The sequence below is a fragment of the Tachyglossus aculeatus genome, chromosome X1 (genome assembly GCF_015852505.1).
Source record: "Tachyglossus aculeatus isolate mTacAcu1 chromosome X1, mTacAcu1.pri, whole genome shotgun sequence".
Lineage (NCBI taxonomy): Eukaryota > Metazoa > Chordata > Mammalia > Monotremata > Tachyglossidae > Tachyglossus > Tachyglossus aculeatus.
Window position 1 is genome coordinate 24,484,340 of NC_052101.1, and position 22,016 is coordinate 24,506,355.

The window sequence follows — 22,016 nt, forward strand, 5'->3', positions numbered from 1 at the left end:
GCACATCTTCTGGATCTTCTCATGGGCAGATCTCTCCTGGTCCAGGCTTGAGGCCCTCTGGACTGTAAGCTCATTGTGGTCAGGGAATGTGTCTGTTTATAGTTATATTGTACTCTTCCAGGCTCTTAGTACCATGTTCTGCAAAAAGTAAGCACTAAATAAATACGATTGAATAAATGAATGAATGATTGAGGCAGGCAGTAAATGCTAGCCAAGAGATTGTGAGCAGGAGCTTGTATCCATGGAGTCCTCGGGGCAATTTCCACCAAGCCCCAGGCTGCCTCCTGCTGAATTGACTGGATGGCAATTTCTGGCTGGCTTGCTAGCCCAGATTGTCCTGCTAACCCAGACTGCTTACTAGCCCAGACTGGCCTGCCAGCTGTGACTGGCCTGCTTGCCCAGACTAGCCCACTAGCCCAGACTCCTCCGTTAGCCCCAGACTGGCCAATGGATATCCCAAACCCTGGTGCCTGCAGAGATTATCTCTGTTTCCTGAGAACCCACCAGTCCTTCTCCGCTTGATCAGCACCTTAAGAGGGCCATCTTAGAGAGGGCAGCAATAGGAGCCTGGAGCAGAATATGAGAGGCGGAATTTCTCTTGTTTTAATGCTCTTAAATGCTCTTTAATGCTCTTTAGTGCCTGCAGCCTGATTTCTTTTAAGACGAGCCTCATTTCATCCAGAATCCAGACGGCGGGCCCCAGCTCCTCTGCATGGCTGTAGGGCTCCCTTCTTTTCCAGAGGGCAGTCCAGGGATGGGATGGGAGAGATGTACATCCTGGAGGCACGGCTCATCTGGACAGACAGCGCTCAGCTGGCCTGGGTGCTGTTCCTGGTTCCCCGTCCCTCCCCACAGCTCTGACATGGCTCCAGCCGACCACGTCAGCCAGCCCAGGGCTGCGGCACTGACTGCTGATTTACGGTCCCGCATGCCTTTCGCCCACTGCTCCCCGCCCGAAAACAGCCCGCGCCAGCAAAGCAACAGAAACCCATCGATCGCTTTCTTTTTCTCCCTCCTGTCTCTGCAGCACCCTCAACAACAACAACATCAGCCGCATTCCGCTCACCAGCTTCAACCACATGCCGAAGATCCGCACACTGTGAGTAACAGCTTCCCCTCCCCTCCTCCTTCTTTTCCTCCTCCTCCTCTTCCTCCTCATTCTGCACTGGCTCTGAGGCTCCTCCCACAGCATCACTTGGGGCTGTCTTTGCTCGCCCTTGTAAATATTGTGGAGTCTCCCTCCTGGTCAAGGTTGGGCCCAGGGCTTGTCCCCACAGATCAATTTCCCTCAGGCCCACTTAGCTAAAACTACCCACTTCATAAATGAAGAGCCTTCTCCCTCAGTATTCAGTTTGAGACCTTTTTTGCAGGAATCACTACAGCTAGTGCGGATACCAGACCTGCTGGTCCTAGAAGTCCGGTTTTGAGTGTCCCAGAGGGTTGTACCTCAAAGGAAAAACATTATCGATTGCGGAAACAGAAGAAATAAATCCAGCTATGATTCTAAACCTAGGAAACACGGCTCTGGTCTTAGCTAAATAGAGAGAAGAAAAGGTTACCCTGGTATTTATGCGAAGGCCTGAGGGAACCAGGTCATTGCTGTATTTGGATGTGGATTCCCCAGAGATGTTAAATTTCTCAAGTGAAAACAACCCAAGAAGTCAAATAGTCTGTCCTCCTGCCCTGAGATAGCATTGTACTTAAGCCAGATGAGGAGGTGAATAATTTAACATGTTTTGGACTGGTGTAGAATTTTCCAAACCAATGAGCCTGGGTGCTATGGTGGTATCCCCCTCAGACTGAGATAATCAATATACACAGGTGGTGAAACAAAAAAGTATTTATCTGTCACTTCTCTTCTCACCTCTCCACTGAAATGTTCAAGTGTTACAGTGGAAGACATGGTGAAGAAAAGCCTGCTGATTTAGCTCCAAGAAGCAATGGCTATCAAAACAGTTGCCATCTCTGTTTCCTAAGGTGAAGGCAATAAACTATGGGATGCCAAGTTTATAGGTCAATCAATCAATCAGTGATATTTCTCAAGTGGTTACTTGGTGCAGAGTACTGTACTAAGCGCTTATTTCATGACCTCAAGGAGCTACAGTGTAACAGCAGGAGTTTACAGTTCAAGAGAAACAGCTTGGCTTAGTGGATTATAATAATAATGATGGTATTTGTTAAGCTTACTATGTGCGAAGCACTGTTCTAAGCGCAGGGGGGAATAGGGGATACTAGGTGATCAGGTTGCACAGGCCTGGGAGTCAGAGGACCTGGGTTCTAATCCTGTCTCTGCCACTTGTCTGCTGAGTGGCCTCGGGCAAATCATTTAATTTCTCTGTGCCTCAGTTATCTCAACTGTAAAATGGGGATTAAGACTTTGAGCCCCATGTGGGACAGAATCGTACCCAACCCGATTTGTTTGTAATCACCCTAGTGCTTAGCACAGTTCTTGGCACATAGTAAGTGCTTAACAAGTGACACAACCATTATAATCATCATCATTATTATTATTATTTTATCGGGTAACAGTTGGGCATATCTACTACGACAGGTGAAAGGAGTCACTCCACCCTGCAGGTATTGAGGGGCCAATTCCCATAAGCTGATTATAAGTGATTAACATTTCCTCTCCTCCATTGTTCTCTTTTAAGATATGGCACTGATAGAAGCCAGGGCTGCTATCCAGGGATGAGGAGGTTGGTTGATGTGCTGCTGGGGGAGCTTTTTGGTTTATCTCATTCCTCCCGTTACACCGGAATATTTGTCTGGTGACTTCAGATCAGTCAGTCCATCTTGTCTGTTACACATTCCCTGCCTGCTGCCATTTTCCCTTCAGTTTAATTTTGGAGATGGCTTTGTATACAGCTCCCTGGAGTCTTACCCTGACTAATCCCCCTTTGCTGTAATTAAAGGGGGAGGGGGAGGGGAGAAAGGAAGGAAGTCATAAATGGGATTTATAAAGGGAAGCTTTTATATTGAATTCAGAAAGCCACATTTTATAGAAAATGAGCACTGACCCTTTCTAAAAGGATTTGCTGGAAATTTAATTTAGAGTCTGTGGCTAAAAGGGCACCTTTAAAAATTGGCATTTGTATTCATTCACTTATGTTCTATATAGGTAGTTTTAGCAATATCGAGTGTGACGTTTCAGTCTGCAAAAGGTTGCCGACCATCCAGGCGCCCAAACCATTCACTGAATGAATGAAATAAATAAATCCAGCATGGTGAGGAGATGGGGGTGGGAGGTGGTGGATTAAAATGGTTCACCTTTTCATTCCATCATCCATCTGCTTTAGCAGCAGAATCAACAGGAGAATTTAAAAATGCCTTAGAAATAGAACAGAAGACTGGAGGAGATTTGGACATCTTTCTGGACTTCTTTAAAACCATTAAGCCCTGGATCCCTTCTCGTCCCCACATAGCATCACATCCGCTTCTCATGGAAATTATTTCCAGTTTTGCAAATCAGTCTGTCCCTCCAGAATGACCAGAAACATTTCTGACAATGTCCTGGATCAGGTTTTGCGATCATTGAGTTTAATCATGAAAAAGGTGAATTCCTCTGATGTCACCATTCTAGTCCTTCCACTGAATCTCAATCTCCACCTTGAAACAATCAGTATATCGTGCCTCCCCCAGTTGTTTTTGTGGGAAAATTTCAGGTTCACCCAGCTGTGCCGTAATTCACATATTTTGCTACACACTGTGGCTGTCAGCACCTGACAGCAGAATTAGGGAACATTATTCAGATAACACTTGTCTGTCCTATTACAAGATGCAGCATCAAAAGAAGCAGTTGTATGCATGTGTACAGCTATGAAGTTTTCCTTAATTTGGGTTTCTGTGAGAATGCAACCTCTGTATTATAAAAGAATTGGGTGTATTAAGAAATTAATATGTAGAAAACCCTACCATAATCCTTTAGGAAAACAGTGTATGGCCTAGTAGAGAAAGCACAGAATGGAAAGTCAGGAGACCTGGGTTCTAATCCCAGCTCTGCTACTAACCTTGGGCAAGTCACATAACTTCTCCGTGCCTTAGGTTCTTCACCTGTAAAATGGGGGTACAATATCTGTTCTCCCTCCCTCTTAGGCTTTGTTGGGCAGGAACTGTTTCCCATTAGATTATCCTTTTTCTAGCACAGAGCTTACCATATTGCTTATTATTGTTATTATCAATCTTATTTAGGTAGAGGCTGTATGTGGTGTCTCTTAATTCAGTTTCCTTGGTCTCTGTTCTGCTATCCTATCTGAAAGCGAAGAATATTTGTAAAGAAAGTGTCCGGGGAAAGAAGACTTGCAATTCAAAGAATTTCTGGCCCAGAAAGAAATTAGAAAGGGGTGAGGCAGAGAAATCAAGAAAATAGTAAATTACCAATCATTGCAAGAGGGAAATTGGAGGAGAGTAGTATAGTGGTGGAACTTTAGAAATCTTATCATTTTCTTATATTAATCAGTTTTTTGCTGATCTGCTGCTTAAACCCACAATGCACATTGTATTGCTCTCTCACTCTTGATGAGAACTGACAGGAATTAGTGTGCATTGATCTGCTTCCTTCCCAAAATAGCTTTATTTATATGATGCGTAAGCCACGTGCTACATTTTCTTAATGGTGAGTCTCCTGCTGCCCCTGCATCTGTGAGTGACTGCTGAAGTGGGTGACTGCATTTACAAATTAAAGAGTTCCTAGCATCCGCTAAACCATCATTAAAAGGCTATGGGCCTCCTGACACACAAAAGAGCTCTTGTATCTTGGCCCCCTAGTACTTTTGCAGCCTGTCTAATGCATCCTTATTGTCATTGTTAATTTATTTATCAGAAAGATTTTTGCCAACAGTCCGGCTAAGCTTGGCGGCTTGTTTACAATGGGATTCTCTCTCAAGGGCAGCTCACAAGCATATCACACATGGAGCAACTTCCTTGCACGTGTGTGCGCGTACACACACACACCACACCACCCCCTTCTTACCCTGGACAGGAGGAAGTGATCTGCTTCCTTGTTTCCATCTTCAATACCACATCTACTGCAGAAAGCCCAGTAGGGAAAGTGAAGCCCACTTGGTCACTCTGATGATCATGGGGTAGTTATTAGATAAAAATCCCAATTCTGCAGCCTGGTCTGGCCAGGAGACCACCCTTGCTTGGCATCCAGTTCCGCAATTCAGAAGCAGTCTCACTGGAGCCTGGTGGAAAGAGCAGAGCCTGGGAGTCAGAAGTCCTTGGTTCTAATCCTGGTTCCACCACTTTCCTACAGTGTGACTTGGGACTGGTCAATTAACGTCTCTGGGCCTTAGTAGCCTAACCTGTAGCATGGGGATTCAGTACCTATTTTCCCTTCCCGTTAGTCTCTGAACCCCATGTGGGACAGAAACTGTATCCGATTTGATTTCATTATATTTATCCTAGAGCATAGGACAGTAGCATAATACCGCTAATGTTACATGTTATTATTATTTATAATAATAAAAGACCGTAATAAATTGCCCTGAAACCTTTGATCAAGTCCTTGAAAGAATTGTGTGTGTGTGTGTGTGTGTGTGTGTGTGTGTGTGTGTGTGTGTAGGTAAACATGCCTGCACACATTGCAGGTGGAAATGTTATGCTCACTGCCTTCAGGATAGGGTAGTCGCTCATCTTTCATATATACAGTCAGGCCAGTTCAGAGAGCCCTTCTGGGAGTACTCCTTCCCTTATTTCATCATTCCTTCCTTTTTGCCCTTTCCCTTTCTTGCTCCCTCCCTCCTTCTTCCCTTTGTCTTATGCTGTTCCAATCTGCTTTGATAATTCCAAGAAAAGCAGGGCACCTGCACACATGGAGACCCAGGAATTCAGAGGAAGAGACCAACTTTATCTGAGAGGCACCTTGGATTCCCATCTCCGTAGCACACCAGGGTCTCCAACTGGCCCTGATTGCAGCCCAAGTACCTGTCTCTTCTGTTGCTTAGTGGAAGCCAATCACCCTCAGCTAACACAGTTGAACTTGATATAAGTGAATTCCTCTAGACTGTAAAGTCATTGTGGGCAGGGAACATGTCCAACACTGTTGTATTATACTCTCCCAAGCGCTTAGTACAGTGATCTGTACACAGTGAGTGCTCAATATATACCACTGAGGATGATTACAGTCGTGATCACTTGAACTAAATCCTTTGCAGGCCTTGTTGTTGTGATTCTCTAGGAAAGCTGGTTCAGCCTTTCTCAACATGCCTGGCTCCTGAATTAGTTAAATGTCTGGAGATGCTTTTAATTTATGAGTGTTTCCAAAGCTAGACATCAGAAACTTTGTTCAAATCACTTGTGCTTTTGATTAGCTGACATAGGTAATACCTGCTCCAGCCAGAAAACAACTTTTAATGAGCCAGGGAGGTTTTGGAATTATACAGTACAAATTCAAGGTTTCTCCCATGTGTTCTTTCATATTATTGAAAGAGGTATATACCTGTAACTTTAAGAGCCCATAAAAATCTCTGGTAGATTTTAAGTCATTGAAAAGAAATAAAGCACTTTTCCCTTGCCCAAAAAAATGTCTTTCTGGCATGATGAAGGATCCCCGGTAATGTTTTCCCTCCAAAATCTTGAAATGTGAACCTCGTCTTCTGTCTGAGTAGGGGAAAGTCATCAACTTGCATTCTATTGGCGGGTCATTACAGAAGCCGTTTGGAAGGTTATGAAAATCCAGTCCCCTGGTTGCCTGGGGGTTGGAAGAGATCAACTTGGGCAGTTAGAATGTGCATGAATGTAAGACCTTGTTATAAACAGGTGCACACCTGCCATACTATGCCCTGCCCAACTCAGGAAATAAATTGCAATATGGTCTGTGAAGGACTCAGAAAACTTTTGTGCGTTGGAGATTTTAAGCCCACTCATGCCAACTATGGGAGTGGAAAAAGTACAAGATGCAGAATAGGGGAAATTTTCCCAACATCTGGGCCTTTAGAGGTTTTCCATTGCTCCAGAAAGGACACCATGATTCAAGTGTAGAGGTGGAAACATCTCCCCACAGGGGTAGGGGGCTCCAAACTATGCGTGCACTGTCTACCGCCGAAAGCGGAGAAGGTGCTAAACAGAACCCGAGTCCCTCTGGGAAGCAGCCGTTCATTAGTATTTACTTAAAAAATGCTCTTTGATAATTGTGATATTTGTTAAGTGCTTATTATGTGCTGGGCATTGTACTAAGTACTGGGGTGGATGCAAGCAAATTGGGTTGGACACAGTCCCTGTCCCACAGGGGGCTCACATTCGTAATCCCCATTTTACAGATGAGGTAACTGGGGCTCAGAGTAGTGAAGTGGCTTGCTCAAGGTCACCCAGCAGACAAGTGGTGGAGCCGGAATTAGAACGCAGGTCATTCTGAGTCCCAGGCGCGTGCTTTGTCCATTAGGTCACTCTGCAGCTGCATTCCAGAGCCCGGCCTGTAAACCCCCCTGACTGTGCTCTTCTCCCTCGGTCCTCTGCAGGCGACTCCATTCCAACTACCTGTACTGTGACTGCAGTCTGGCCTGGCTCTCTGACTGGCTGCGGCAGAGAAAAACCATTGGCCAGTTTACCTTCTGCATGGCACCTGTTCACCTAAGGGGCTTCAATGTGGCCGACGTCCAGAAGAAAGAGTATGTTTGCAATGGTAAGCACATGCCCATCTGACCCTCCCCTTCCCTGCAGTCCTCCCCCAACCCTTTCCCCCTGGACATTTCTATCACGCAGTTATTTTCGAAAAAGTGACTTAGGTGGTTCTAGGTTAGCCTCTTTAAAATTTCCGCCTGATGTAGGTATTAAATAATGTTTTCAATGACTGATTTTGCAGTGATAGTTGAAGGAAGGTAGTGCTTGGGAGGCTTCCTTTTGTTTTTCAGAGGAAAGAGGTGACCAGAAGGGATACTGAGGCATTCTTGTCTCCAACCTTCTCATTCACTTTACCCACCGGGGATAGGGGAGGGGGAGAGGAGAAGGTGCCATCATCATCTGGATGAGGCACTTGACCTTAGCTTTGACTCCATCCTTGCCCTCAAGGAGCTTACAATCTAGTGGGGAAAAAGAAGTCTCATGATTTCCTGACACTTGGGTAGTTAATGTACTTTCCCGCTTTGTACTGGGGCACATATCTTTGTACTCTGTTGCTTCCTCCTACCTATAATTTGAGAGGCAGCGTGGCCTAGTGGATAGAGCACAGACCTGGGAGTCAGAAGGTCCTGGGTTCTGATCCCATCTCTTCCTCTTGTCTGCTGTGTGACCTTGGGCAAGTCACTTCACTTCTCTGGGCCACAGCTACTTCATCCGTAAAATGGGAATTAAGACTGTGAGCCCTATGAGAGATTGGGTCTGTGTCCAACCCGATTTGCTTGTATTCATACCCCAGCACTTACTAAAGTGCCTGGCACATAGTAAGTGCTTAACAAATACCACAATTATTATTAATAATAATAATTTATTTTAGTATCTTTCTTCCCCACTGGATTGTAAACTCCTTAAGGGCAGGGACCAGATCTACTAATTCTCTTGTACTCTTAAGATCTTAGCACAGCATTCAGTTGAAAGGATTAGCCTTCATTTCAGGTTTTCAAGCTCTGTGGCTCTGTTTCCATCTTGTCTCCAGGAGGATTGCAGGTGCCTAGAGCAGAATGTCCACTTCATCCTGAGACTTGGTGTGGGGAAGGCATTGTGGCTAGCGTCACATGAGTCTTCTGATTGGTGGGCCTGTTGTGTGTGGAAGCCACAGATGCTTGTCTGGGAAAGGCATGTGTGATTGCTCATCCCAGGGAGCAAGCTCCTTTGCTCTCTGGACAGAGCAATCACTAGGACCCTGTAGTGCTGGTCCAGAGGAACATTTTCAGCCAATTCCTGCTGATGCCCCATGTTCCCAGGGTAGAATACAATCTACAGGTTGGCCCAAGTAGATCTGGCATAGGATGAAACAGTTGTGTGTGTAGTGTTGGTCAAGACATAATGCTACTACATTTCCCAGTTTATTCCTCAGCCTTTGGTACTGTGCCATACAGATTTCTGTGGGGGCCTTGCATCTTTATAATATTTAACTGTGAGCCCACTGTTGGGTAGGGACTGTCTCTACATGTTGCCAATTTGTACTTCCCAAGCGCTCAGTACAGTGCTCTGCACATAGTAAGTGCTCAATAAATACGATTGATGATGATGATGATTTAATGCAATGAGATGCCAGGTGTAAAGTATTCTGCTAGTAATGGGCATCTCTTCAAACCAACTACCTCTTCACCCATTAGTACCCACTGAAGCAGTAGTTTTATAACCTGATTTTCATGTTCTTCAAGAACAGAACTACTGTTATAACAAAAATGACTATACTTTTAAGTGAAATCAGCTTTTTAATGCATTTGTTAAGCATTGGCTAATCACTTGTTATGTGCCAGGCACTGCACTAAACACTGGGGTAGATAACAAGCTAATGAGGTTGGACACCATCCATGTCCCACATGGGACTCATAGTCTTAATCTACATCTTAGAGATGTGGTCACTGAGACACAAAGAAGTTAAGTGACTTGCCCAAGTTTACACAGCAGACAAGTAGTGGGGCCAGGATTAGTACCCAAGTCCTTCTGACTTCAGGCCCAAGCTCCATCCAGTAGGTCATGCTTCTTCTCAAATTTCCACTTTCCAAGCAAGGCATTTGAACACCTAAATAATTTTCAGTGATTTAAAAAATTAGATCCTGAAAATTGTTACACCAACTAAGAAACCACTATGCATTGAATAATTATAATAAAATCGTTTACCCCAGAGGAATCAAATTCACATATAGTGGTAATAATTACTGCAATCATTAGGTAAAGGATACATTACCAGCATAAGCACCATTAAAAGAAATAATTACACAGTGCAGGATCTGTTCAAGTGGTAGTGAGAAAAAGTAATTAGTGAATGGTAAAACACATTATTATGGTTATGTGCCAATTAATGTCATAAAAGGTTACATGTCATCAGTCTTTCACTTTTCTCTAACAACTCACCTCTATTATAAATGTAGGTGGAAAGAGGCTCCTTTTGAGTTCTTGAAAATACAATCTCTAAATCTTTATTTTCTGGAAAATATCTAGTTATCCACCATATAATATTATCCACTTTATTTAAAATGAACAAGATCTCTTCTGGAGACCTTTTCTCCACCATCATCATCATTCTTCTCATCACTGTCAACATTTATCAATCCCTCATTGTTTACAAAGCACAGCTGCAGGAAGGGTTTAAGAAAGTTGAAAAGCCAGCGGCTCCACCCTCAAAGTGCCTCATTCATTCATTCAATCATATCTACTGAGCGCTCACTGTGTGCAGAGCACTGTACTAAGCCCTTGGAAAGTATAGTTCAGCAATAAAGAGAGGCAATCTCTGCCCACACAGACCTTACAGTCTAGAAGACTATTGGGAGAGAAAAAATGGCCAATGATTGCCTGATATACTTTAGATAAGAGGGTGAGAGTATAAATGGAAATGATCAAAACAAAAGTCATCAGTTAAATAATAAGCAAACATATATACATGACTACTAATTTAGCTAACAATGTGACATGATGGGGAAGGTGGAGATTAATTAGGGAATGCCTCTTGGAGGAAGTGAAGGCTTTAAAGGTGGGGAGGATTATAGGTGGGCAGATTTAAGGGGGTTTGCATGAGCAAAGTGGCTCTACAGTTTATAAGAATTAAGAGTTCTACATGGATTCGATGCTAATGGGGCATTTTTCCAAGCTTAAAGCTGCCTTTGTGTTACCACTGGTGAAATACTGTGAAGAGCATAAATTAGCAGCATAATGGGGATGTCTTGGTGCCTCCAGCTCAGGTCTAGGATGTAGAAGGAAGGACCGGTGGACCTGGAGAAAGCGAAGCACAAGTTAAGGATAGAGAATGAGAGATGTCCAAACTAGGGCTTTTAGGACAAATGGCTGCTCTGGTCAGTTATATCAAGGCTACTTGGCAGATGTGTCATACTGAGGAATCGAAGGGACTGGGGTTCAGTGATAATTCTGTCCATGGTGCTGAGTCATTTTGCCAAAAAAAGCCACTTACAACCAGATGCAGCAGCCTTTCATCAGGGATGGTTTGGTTTGGAGCATTTTGAGAATAGTCAGGGAATCTGCTAAGTGGAGAAGGTTGGAATTGAGGAAGCCAATTAAACCATATCGAGAGAACCGCTGTCCCAGGCTCAGAATAAACCACACTGAACCCTTCCGTGAGCGCTAGAAATTCACTTTACACATTGCTCAGTAGACAGCGAGAGCTTTATCTTACTCAACCATTGGGCCCTCCCTCTCCATGTTCTCATTATCTCTTTGAATCCAGTCCAACAGTCTGGTAAATGACCTCTTGTCTTAGACACCTAGAATATGAATGCCTTCTCCCTGTAGAAATTTGCTAACTGAGGATTTTCCAGAAAGTTTGGTTTTGCTGTCAGCTGTACATATAGGGTGTGGATTTTCTTTGGGGGAGGTTGTTTGCTTCACGGTTCTGTTTATCCTTTTTGAAATTGTTTCTCTGTGCTACACAATTTGTCGTTTGGATTGAGCCGGCACATTTTGCTTCCCATATGTGAAGAAAATGCTCACTTCTATTTAGCTGCAATTCATCTGCTAAAAAAAAATATAATTCTAGAACAAGAGGAGAGGTGGGAAGCAGAGTGGGATAGTGGAAAGAGCACAGTCCTGGGATTCAGAGGACCTGAGTTCTAATTGCAGCTCTATTACTTATCTGCTGTGACCTTCTTGGGCAAGTCACTTAACTCCTCTACACCTCAGTTTTCTCAACTGTAAAATAGGGGTTCAATACCTGCTCTCCCTCCTACTTAGATTGTGAGCCCCATGTGGGACACAGATGGTGCTCAACTTGATCAACTTGTATTTACCCCAGGGCATAGAACAGTGCTTGACTCATAAGGCTTCCATGCTGCAGTTTCAACTCCTGATAGAAGCATAACCTCGTGTTAAGTACCATGTGGCTCTTGCACTGAGAATCTTCTTCATTTTTCCCCACGCATTGTTTCTAGTTCAGAATGAGTAAAACACAATGATCATGCAGCCCTAAAGAAGAAAAGCATTTGGGCTTTCTCTTTTTTTACTTGACACTAGTTGTTTAGCCTTAAGACAATTAGGAAGGTGAACACTGCAAGACTCATCCCTCCTTGGTGGGTTTTAATTAAAGCACCGTAATCAGGCATCGCAGGAATGAGATTATTAGGTTTATTTAGTAATTCTCAAACTTTAAAATGCCTCTGGCATTTAAATCTTATTAATTTATATTCTTTCCGTAATTGTTCTAGTCCAATTGTCATTCCAGTTTATTGCCTGCTCTTGAAAGGCCAGAGGCCAGAGGGATGCTTAATTTGAAAACAGGAATTAATTTATTTTGGTATGCTCCTAAATCCGATCTATTTCTTCATTGTGGACACATGCAGTTTGTATTTCTACAATAAAGAAATCATTGAAGCTGTAGAATAACAGTAAGAGCATCAAATCATTGGCGATCACTGGGTGCTTCTTTTTAAGGAAATGAATAGGGTTTTAGCAGCTCTGGTCAGGTCCTCTTGTATCTTTAAATAAAGGGACAGTAATTAGTTTTAATATTCAAGCAATGAAGAGAAGTGTTTTGTGGTATTTTTACTTAGAAAATGAACAAATATTATTGTTGTTATTATTATTATGGTACTTATTAAGCACTTTTTTTAGATGCCAAATTGGGATAGATACAAGATAATAAGATCTGACACAGATAATGTCTTGCCTGAGGCTCATAATCTAAGATGTGGGATGAGCAGCTTTTCATCCCTATCTTACAGATGAAGAAATGGAAACCCAGAGATGTTAAGTGATTTACCCAAGGTCATACAGCAGGCCAGTGGCAGGGCTGCCATTAGAACCCAGGTTTCCTGACTCCCACTCCTATGCTGTTTCCACAAGAAAAGCATGCTAGGGAGTGAGTCATGGTTGATGCTTTTGGGTAGTGTCTACTATTTTATCACCCCTCTACATTTGCCAAATAGCCTTACCATTCAATCAATCAATCAATCATATTTATTGAGTGCTTACTGTGTACAGAGTACTGTACTAAGCGCTTGGGAAGTACAAGTTGGCAACATATAGATACAGTCCCTACCCAACAGTGGGCTCACAGTCTAGAAGGGGGAGACAGAGAACAAAACCAAACATATTAACAAAACAAAATAAATAGAATAGATATGTACAAATAAAATAAATAAATAAATAAATAGAGTAATAAATATGTACAAACATATATACATATATACAGATGCTGTGGGGAAGGGAAGGAGGTAAAATGGGGGGATGGAGAGGGGAACGAGGGGGAGAGGAAGGAAGGGGCTCAGTCTGAGAAGGCCTCCTGGAGGAGGTGAGCTCTCAGTAGGGCCTTGAAGGGAGGAAGAGAGAGAGCTTGGCAGATGGGCAGAGGGAGGGCATTCCAGGCCCGGGGGATGATGTGGGCCGGGGGTCAACGGCGGGACAGGTGAGAACGAGGCACGGTGAGGAGATTAGCGGCAGAGGAGCGGAGGGTGCGGGATGGGCTGTAGAAGGAGAGAAGGGAGGTGAGGTAGGAGGGGGCGAGGTGATGGAGAGCCTTGAAGCTGAGGGTGAGGAGTTTCTGCCTGATGCGCAGATTGATTGGTAGCCACTGGAGATTTTTGAGGAGGGGAGTAACATGCCCAGAGCGTTTCTGGACAAAGACAATCTGAGCAGCAGCATGAAGTATGGATTGAAGTGGGGGGAGACACGAGGATGGGAGATCATGGAGAAGGCTGATGCAGTAGGCCAGATGGGATAGGATGAGAGCTTGAACGAGCAGGGTAGCGGTTTGGATGGAGAGGAAAGGGCGGATCTTGGCAATGTTGCGGAGCTGAGACCGGCAGGTTTTGGTGACGGCTTGGATGTGAGGGGTGAATGAGAGAGCAGAGTCGAGGATGACACCAAGGGATGACACCAATTCAGCTCACGTTGCTCTCCAAGTGCTTACTTTCTGCACTGACACACGCTCATTCTGACCTCTTCAGGTGGCATCAGCTTGCTGCTACCCAGAAGAGTTAGTTTTAGGAACAGAAGCCAGAGTAGTCCCCCAGGCCACCGAACAAAGGACCACTAACTGGGGACAAATCAGTCGGCACAGGATCACTCTGCACACAGTAATCTCTCAGTGAATATGATTGAATGAAGTGAAGGAATGATCCCTAGAATCATTACCTCCCAGACTCAAACCAGGGGCAGGGGGCGTTCCAAAGTAGAGCTCCATTACTACTGACACATTGGCTTGTACTTTGACACCTTTGTTCCTTCCTCACCAAACAGAACCCACAAGTGGGACTGCCCACTGGGGTAGCCCTGGCTTGGATGGAGAACTAGTGCTCCACTAGCCCAGGTGAGAGTGTGCCAACCCTGCCCGTGGGGCAAGCATGCCCTTGGGTTTCCCAAACTCAACTCACACGTGGGAGGGCAAGGCAGTCAGCAATGCTGTTGGAGGATTGGCCCCATTTTTCAGATGGAAAGTAAAAGGTGGCAAGGAGAGAAGGAAGATGTGGCAAAGTCTCAGTGGGGCTCTTCCCAAGTCATCCCAGGAACAGTGAGGAAAGAGAAAGTGTACTGCCTTTTTTTAATGGTATTTTTCAGGCCATAGAGTCTGAATACCAGAGATCAAGTGAGCCTCCTGAATTGTAGTTGTGAGTTTGCTCTCATTGCTGCTAGGCTGGATCTGGAAATAATTCCCAGTAATTTTTATCCTCTGAAAAATTTGCAGAAGTGCAGTTAAAGCAAATAATAAAATGTAGACATGAAGCGAACCTGTTTGGCTTGAGGACATTTTCCACAGATCTTGACTGGAATTCTGGGCCTCCATGCCCAGAGCTGTGCTTGGCACTCAGAACAATTTCCCAGGGAATGGGGGGAATTTTTCCACAGAGAAGGATAAAGCTCAACACTAGTCAAAATTCCAGAACACAGCCTATCCCAAAACGCTTGACCGTCATCTCTGGCTGAGCTGATTTGGACCCACCCTGCTGTGCTGCGAACAGAGAGAAGTGACTTTCTGGCATTGCCCCTGGATTCATGTAGGATTTGGAGGCCAAGCAAGTATAGAAAAGGTTCCACACATATATGAGTTATCAAGCAAGCCCAGCACTGGCAGGAGGGTTTACAGAGTGAGATAGGCAGGCGACTACTCCTCAGGCCAAGCCTGGCACACTTACCTTCTTGCTGGCCAGCCCAGGACCCACAGGCCTGGTACAAGACCTTACAGGGGTGTGAACCAAAAATCCATGAGGAAAGGAACACCCAATTTGAAGAATGTGTGGTGATCTTGGGTAAGTCACTTAACTTAGAACAGTGCCTGGCCCATAGTAAGTGCTTAACAAATACCACACATTATTATTAGTAGTATTTTATTATTATTACTCTCTGTGCCTCAGTTACCTACCTGTGAACCCATGTGCGACAGGGACTGTGTCCAACCTGATTACCTTGTATCGTGTACCTGGTACCCAGCTGTTAGAACAGTGCTTGGCATGTAGTAAGTGCTTAACAAATGCCACAATTATTATCATTATTATAATTCCTCATTTTACCAATGAGGAAACTGTGGCATGGAGAAGTGAAGTGATTTGTCCAAGGTCACACAGCAGGCAAGTGGCAGAGCCAAGATTAGAACTCAAATCGTCTGACTCCCAGGAGGCCCATGCTCTTTCCACTAGGCCACACTGCTTCCTTATAAAACCAAAACAATGATTAGCTACCCAGGTAGTTGCTCAGGATTTAGGTTGCTTTTTCTTTTGAAGCCTCAAAGAGTGCCCAAGTGCCCAACATTGAGAATGTACAGAGGAAGAGCCTCGGCCTGCAATAACAATGGCCCTTGTCAAGAGGTGAATGAGTGAAGCCCCTAGTTGTTGAGACAATAAACTCAGAACCAAGAGTCTTTCAATTTATATCATAATTCTACTAAATGCTTCCTCAGTGTCTCCCCTAGTTTCTCGATCTGTGAGGTGGGGATGAGTCTGTGAGGTGGGGATGAGGATGATGATGATGATGGCACTTACTGCACTGGAAGATGTCATGATGGAGAATAGGGCTCTCTTGCTATAAGGACAGGACATCACAGTACTTCTTCGTTTTGTTTTTTTCCAGTCTCAGAGCACATGCTGGCAAGGTAAGGAGGCTTTTAGGAATTGGGAACAATCGTAATGACTGGGTTCTTTAGTCTGCCCAGAGATTAAAGAAACCCCCATATAAGAAAAGAGGATAAAGTCAAATTTCGGGGATCCCTAGCCCTGAATTAGTCCAACAGGAAAATTAAATTAATTGCCACAGTGCAAACCTAGAGAAACTATTTAGGCCCCAGAGAAAATATATGTAACATGCATAGCTGTCTCGGGGGAGAGGCTCTGACATAAGCCCAATTTGAGTGGGGAGAGAATTGTATCCCTGCAGAATTGAGAGGAACAGCTTTTTTAACTTCATTTAAGAATTCAAGACTGCAGCTGATTGTTTTTCTCCCCTCTTTTCTGACACATCCTATCCACAAAATATTAGCAGTTCAAAGGAGGATGGACCACTGGACAAAGTCCGTTTGAACTAATGGAAATTCAGGCGCATACACATACATACGTGCACACACACACCAATTCTCTCTGGAATCCCTGACATTTCTCAAACAGAAGGCTCAAGTTTGCAGTAATTCTCTTTTGCTTTTGTCAGGAAAGTTCATCCCTTGATGTGGAAGGCCAGTCACCAGCAGTTTTTGTTCTTTGGGGCTGGCAGGCAGCATCTGCATTTCAAAATCTTGACATTTATGGCTTACTGCCCTAAACGTCTTTTTGATGGGGGATGATAACTCCGCTGCCTTGTTGCACTAGGAATTAGGTGATCCTTAGGAGAAGCAGGAGAAGAAGCTGATAAGCTTTGTCCACCTGCTCTGCTCCCTTTCCCCACCCTGCTTGCTAGAGAGAAGAGAGCAGCAGTTCTCCCTGCAATTAGCAAAGTAGCCTCTCTGCGACCTTTCCTCCTGGAGTAAGGGCATGGAGCCCTTCCCTCAGTTTCACATTTTGTTACTTTTATCAACTCTCTGATCCAACAGGATCTTGCTGTTATGTTTCCCTGGATCCATGCCTGGCTCCTCACACTGGTTGGGAGCATTGGTTGGTTTGAGTTTGTTATGTTGCGTGCCACTGGGTGTTTGCACAGCTTTTAAACCTTGGCCCCACCACTGGGATGAATTCTTCTGCAAACATCCAAGGGTCTGTTGTGGGAGAGGGCTGTCATGAGGCTCAAGGAGTGTTGATTGCTGCAGGGTAATTTTGTTAACTGCCATTGGTTTAAAGTGGGCAAATATCTAGCTCTTTCCATTAAATTCCAGACATAGGTCCAGTGAGTCCTGAATAAATGCAGGGAAACGTAATCAGGTCAGAAGAAAGATGATAGAAGGCACTACTTGGAATAGGTCTTTTCTTTAGAGTGTAAATTGTTCAGGGACCTCTAGTTCTCTGCTCCTTTCCAGCTGCAATTTCACTCTTCCAGGCTGTATGTCCTCTGCCTGTTTAGTGAACCAAATCCAAACCAAAGCATTTTTTTCATGTATAATTCCTTGTTTCATTGTTGATCTGTGGTCAGATGAATTTCAGGCTGGATTTTCTGGTGGATGTGAGATCAGAAAGGCAGAGTTGGGAATGGGGTACTGCCCTTGAACTTCCACTCAGTGAGGTGGGACTGCAGACAAATGGAGTCTAATCAGGATATCCAAATTATCAAGGAATAAACCCAGCTAGGTTTCTTGTGGGCTAGTCTTGCATTTAGGCCTCAATTCCCTAATGCATGTTCAGTCAGTACAATTCTGAAAAATACATTATATTTTTGAGCGTCTTACTTCTCCTTAAATAAGAGCTTCAGCACAAACTCAGTCATAATAACGCTGAAATTATTTTTTGGACAGGGGATTTGGAGTTAACTAAGGAAAGTGATTAAAGTTCTAGGACCCTCTGTGAGTGTCCTGTTTATTTAGAAATCACCTAGTTTGGGTTTTGAATTTTTTTCTCCTGTTTTTTCATTACCATGCTGTGGAATGAAACCAAAACTAATCCCATATCCTTCAGAGCCAAAAAGTGGTAAGATGGACCTTATGTCTCACTTGGTGGATTAGAGTTAAGAAAAGAGCAGACCACAGTTAGATGCAGGTAAAAAGAAGTGCTCAAATATCAGAGTTGAAAACTCCTTTAGTATCACAGAGGGAACTTGAGGTGGAAAGGATTCAGTGGATCATTGACTTCTTTTCCTCTTGATTGCAAGTGTCTTGTGGCCAAGGATCATGTCTACCAACTGTACTGTATTTCACTCTCCTAAGAATTTAGTCCAGTGTTCAGCACATGGTAAGCCCTCAATAAATCCCATTGATTCTTGATGATTTTCCCTCAGTCCTCTCCACACTAAACCCTAGGTAGCTTACATCATTATGGGGGATTTCTTGGATTTGACACCTACCATTTGCCTGGAATTTGGTTTTGATATTCAAGCTCAATCGATGAGGTTTAGGTTCTGTTTGTATAACTAAATCAAGCATCTTCTTACTCCTCATCCTCTTTTCCCACCCTCTGGCCCCTCAGCTTTCCCCTATTCCCCCACACAGTTTAAAAACCAAGGTGTAGACTGCATGGAGATTTCTGGATGCTCTTTCAGGGCTTATGCATTCTAAAATATTTTTTGCTTGTTGATTTTCTTGTTGAACCACGGGGTGATTGCTATGCCTTGTGCCCTGAATGCATCATTGATTGGGTTTGTTCTCTGATTCCACAGGGCCCCACTCTGAGCCTCCATCCTGCAGCGTCAATTCGGTCTCCTGCCCCTCAGCCTGCACCTGCAGCAACAACATAGTGGACTGTCGAGGGAAGGGCCTGACGGAAATCCCCGCCAACCTGCCAGAGGGCATTGTGGAAGTGTAAGTGGTAATGTGCGCTGCTCAACAGAGTCTGCAGAGAGCTTGTTCCTCCTCTTGGGTCAGCTAGAGTCGGACTCATGCTCAGTGATAAGGGCTGGCAGGGTATTTAAACAGTTGCTGATGCCTGGAAGAGACAATGTGGAAAAGTAATTTGGTATCCTCGGTGGGATTTAGCCTGATTTTAGATGAAGAGGAGCTGATTTTATGGCCACCGATTCCTTATCTGAGACAAGGATTAAGCTTTGCCTCCTATCTCCCAGAGAGAGGTTGCTTTATCTTGGGGTAAAGGACTGAAAGAGTGTGTGCTGGGGAGGTGAAAGAGGGGATGTCTGTCTGTCTGTGTTTCTCCTTTCAATGGCCCATCTTTTGTTTTCCAAAAATTAACTTACTCCAGGTATTCCCCACAAGTGATGAAAGGAGTCATGTGTCTCAGGGTCAAAATCCCAGACAGTATGTGAACAAAGAGATTTTTGAATACTTGAATTTTCCTGAGAAATCTTTCCCTTTCCCTGAAATCACCCTCAAATTGCTCTATTTAGAGCTTGATTTGGAAACATCTTCAGACTCTTTAGGGAAAAGATATTCAAGCTTGCCATAGCTCTGCCATGGTGATGGTGGGGTTGAGAAGGGGGTTTCATCTGCCTACCTCCCTTTGCCCCTTCTAATCTCCCTTGTTTTGTACTGTTGAGTAGAAGCCTCCTCTTTCTTTTTAGCAATCTCTTAAGTGTAAGCTCCCTGTGGACAGGGAATATGTCTAACAACTCTGTGTGACCTAGTGGATAGAACAATGAGCCTAGGAGTCAGAAGGACCTGGCTTCTAGTCCCAGTTCCACCACTTGTCTGCTGTGTGACCTTGGGTAAGTCACTTAACTTCTCTGGGCCTCAGTTGCCTCATCTGTAAAATGGGTACTAAGACTGTGAGCCCCATGTGGGACAGGGACGTTGTCCAACCTAATTAGATTGTATCTACCTCAGCGCTTAGAACAGTGCTTGACACATAGTAAGCGCTTAACAAATACCATCACTATACTCTCCCAATGGCTAAATTAGTGCTTGCCCCCAGTAAGCACTCAAAAATGCCATTTATTGATTGATTCTTCCAAAGATCGACCTAAACAAGCCCTTAAGCAGTCCCTTTCGTTTCTCCTCTTTATCATCCTCTCCTGTCACATGTTGTAAACTGTTATGCAGCATGGCTCAGTGGAAAGAGCATGGGCTTTGGAGTCAGAGGTCATGGGTTCAAATCCTGGCTCTGCCAATTGTCAGCTGTGTGACTTTGGGCTAGTCACTACACTTCTCTGTACCCCAGGTACCTCATCTGTAAAATGGGGATTAAGACTGTGAGCCCCCTGTGGGACAACCTGATCACTTTGTAACCTCTCCAGCGCTTAGAACAGTGCTTTGTATATAGTAAGTGCTTAAAAAATGTCATCATTATTATTATTATTATCATTATGCATCATTTGGGGCCTTATTTAATAGCTGTTGGTATTGATGATACTGCCAAAAAGCCTCCAAGAAAACTACTCACTTCTTAGGTTCTCTGAACGCGAATCAAGAGGGGTGACACTTTCCTAATACCTTTTCAGATTTTCCACCCCTTCTTCACAAATCCTATCTTGTCCTTGGCATATTAACTCACTCTAGTCTTAAATCTTCTCTCAGTCAATCAATCAATTGATGGTTTTTATTGAGTGTTTACTGTGCAGAGAGCATTGTACCAAGGGGGGAACAGACATTAAAATAAATTGTGGATATGTACAGAGTGCTGTGGGGCAGAGGATGGGGTAAATATCAAGTGATTAAAGATAGAGATCCAAATGTGTTGATGAGGAAGAGGATTGATGAGGGAGAGGAAATAGGACAAGTTAGGGCTTTGATGGGGAAGGGTTCTTGGAGGAGATGTGATTTTAGTAAGGCTTTGAAGGTGAAGAGAGTAATGGTCTATTGTACATCAAAGAGGAGAAAATTCCAGGCCGCAGGGAGGATTTGGGCAAGATGTTGGCAGCAAGATAGAGGAGATTGAGGTACAATGAGTAGGCTTGTGTTAGAGGAGCAAAGCGTCCACAGCTGCCTCTCATCTTTACTGTGGACTCACTGCCACCACTTCTAGCCCAGCAACAAGAATCCCCAAGGCAACAGAGATTCTTTCTTTGGATTCAAGGTCTTCCAGAGAGCTCATCCAATGAACCCTACAAAGTCAGCTTCCTTTGCCCCTCTCCAGCTGTTTCTCTTCCTCTGTATCCCTATTCCATTCCTCCCTCGCTCGCTCTAGCTGGGCCATCTCTCTTCATGCTATTACCTCTCCACTAATGTGGACGCCTTGTCTTCCCCAACCTGCCCTCCAGAATCAAGTTCTTGCAGGCCACCCCCCTCATCCTGCCCATCTATTTCCAATTCTCATCAGACCATGTCTCTTTCCTCTCTCTCACTTCATTCCTCTCCCTCCCCACAAATGCAGCAAATGCCTCCTTATTTTAGCTTGGCAGCTGCATTTGCTTCCCTTGGCCCAATGTTGCAGCCTCAGTGTCTGTTTAGAGAGGCCAGTTTAGAGAAACCAGAAAAAGTAAAGTTGTGTTTTAGCCATCGACCCCTAACCAGGAGCAATTATTTGAAAGTTGTGAAGTGAGTCTCTTGATTTACCTGCCTGCCAGCCCCATCTGTTTCAGATGTCTGCTTCCCACGGTGCAGCCCTCTCTTAAGGAGTGGTTTAGACAGCTTGAGTTGTGGGAGATAAAATTGAAATTGCTTTAGGTTGATCCTTTGGTACAGATAGTAATTCTCTCCCCTCAGGGACAGCTAGTAGTAACCTTTTTGCACCCTCAGGAAGAAGAGTAGAGAATATGGAACTGATTAGATCTGCACAGGATGTTCCTCGGGTCAGTACACTATCAGAAAGGCAACCAATCTCCCCAAAGCAGATAGAGGATCTCACACCAAGTCCTAGTGTCTGCAGTTTTCAATTCAAACTGGTGGCCGCTTACTTTTGATGGCTGAAACAGCAGGCTGTTGGAAGTTCAGAAGGTTGATCCAAAGCATGTTGGGATTCCCAGAGGTTCACTTGAGCCAGAGACCACAAAACAGA

At 44.3% G+C, this 22,016-nt stretch overlaps 1 protein-coding gene across 1 annotated transcript in view; it reads left to right on the plus strand.

Moving 5' to 3' along the window:
- Nucleotides 1-22,016, plus strand: part of SLIT3 (slit guidance ligand 3) — a 625,600-nt gene that overhangs the window by 451,383 nt on the left and 152,201 nt on the right. The window contains exons 8-10 of the mRNA XM_038771676.1: nucleotides 1,028-1,099; nucleotides 7,458-7,621; nucleotides 18,790-18,931. Coding sequence (XP_038627604.1) covers nucleotides 1,028-1,099; nucleotides 7,458-7,621; nucleotides 18,790-18,931 — 378 coding nt within the window. The remainder of the gene's footprint in view (nucleotides 1-1,027; nucleotides 1,100-7,457; nucleotides 7,622-18,789; nucleotides 18,932-22,016) is intronic.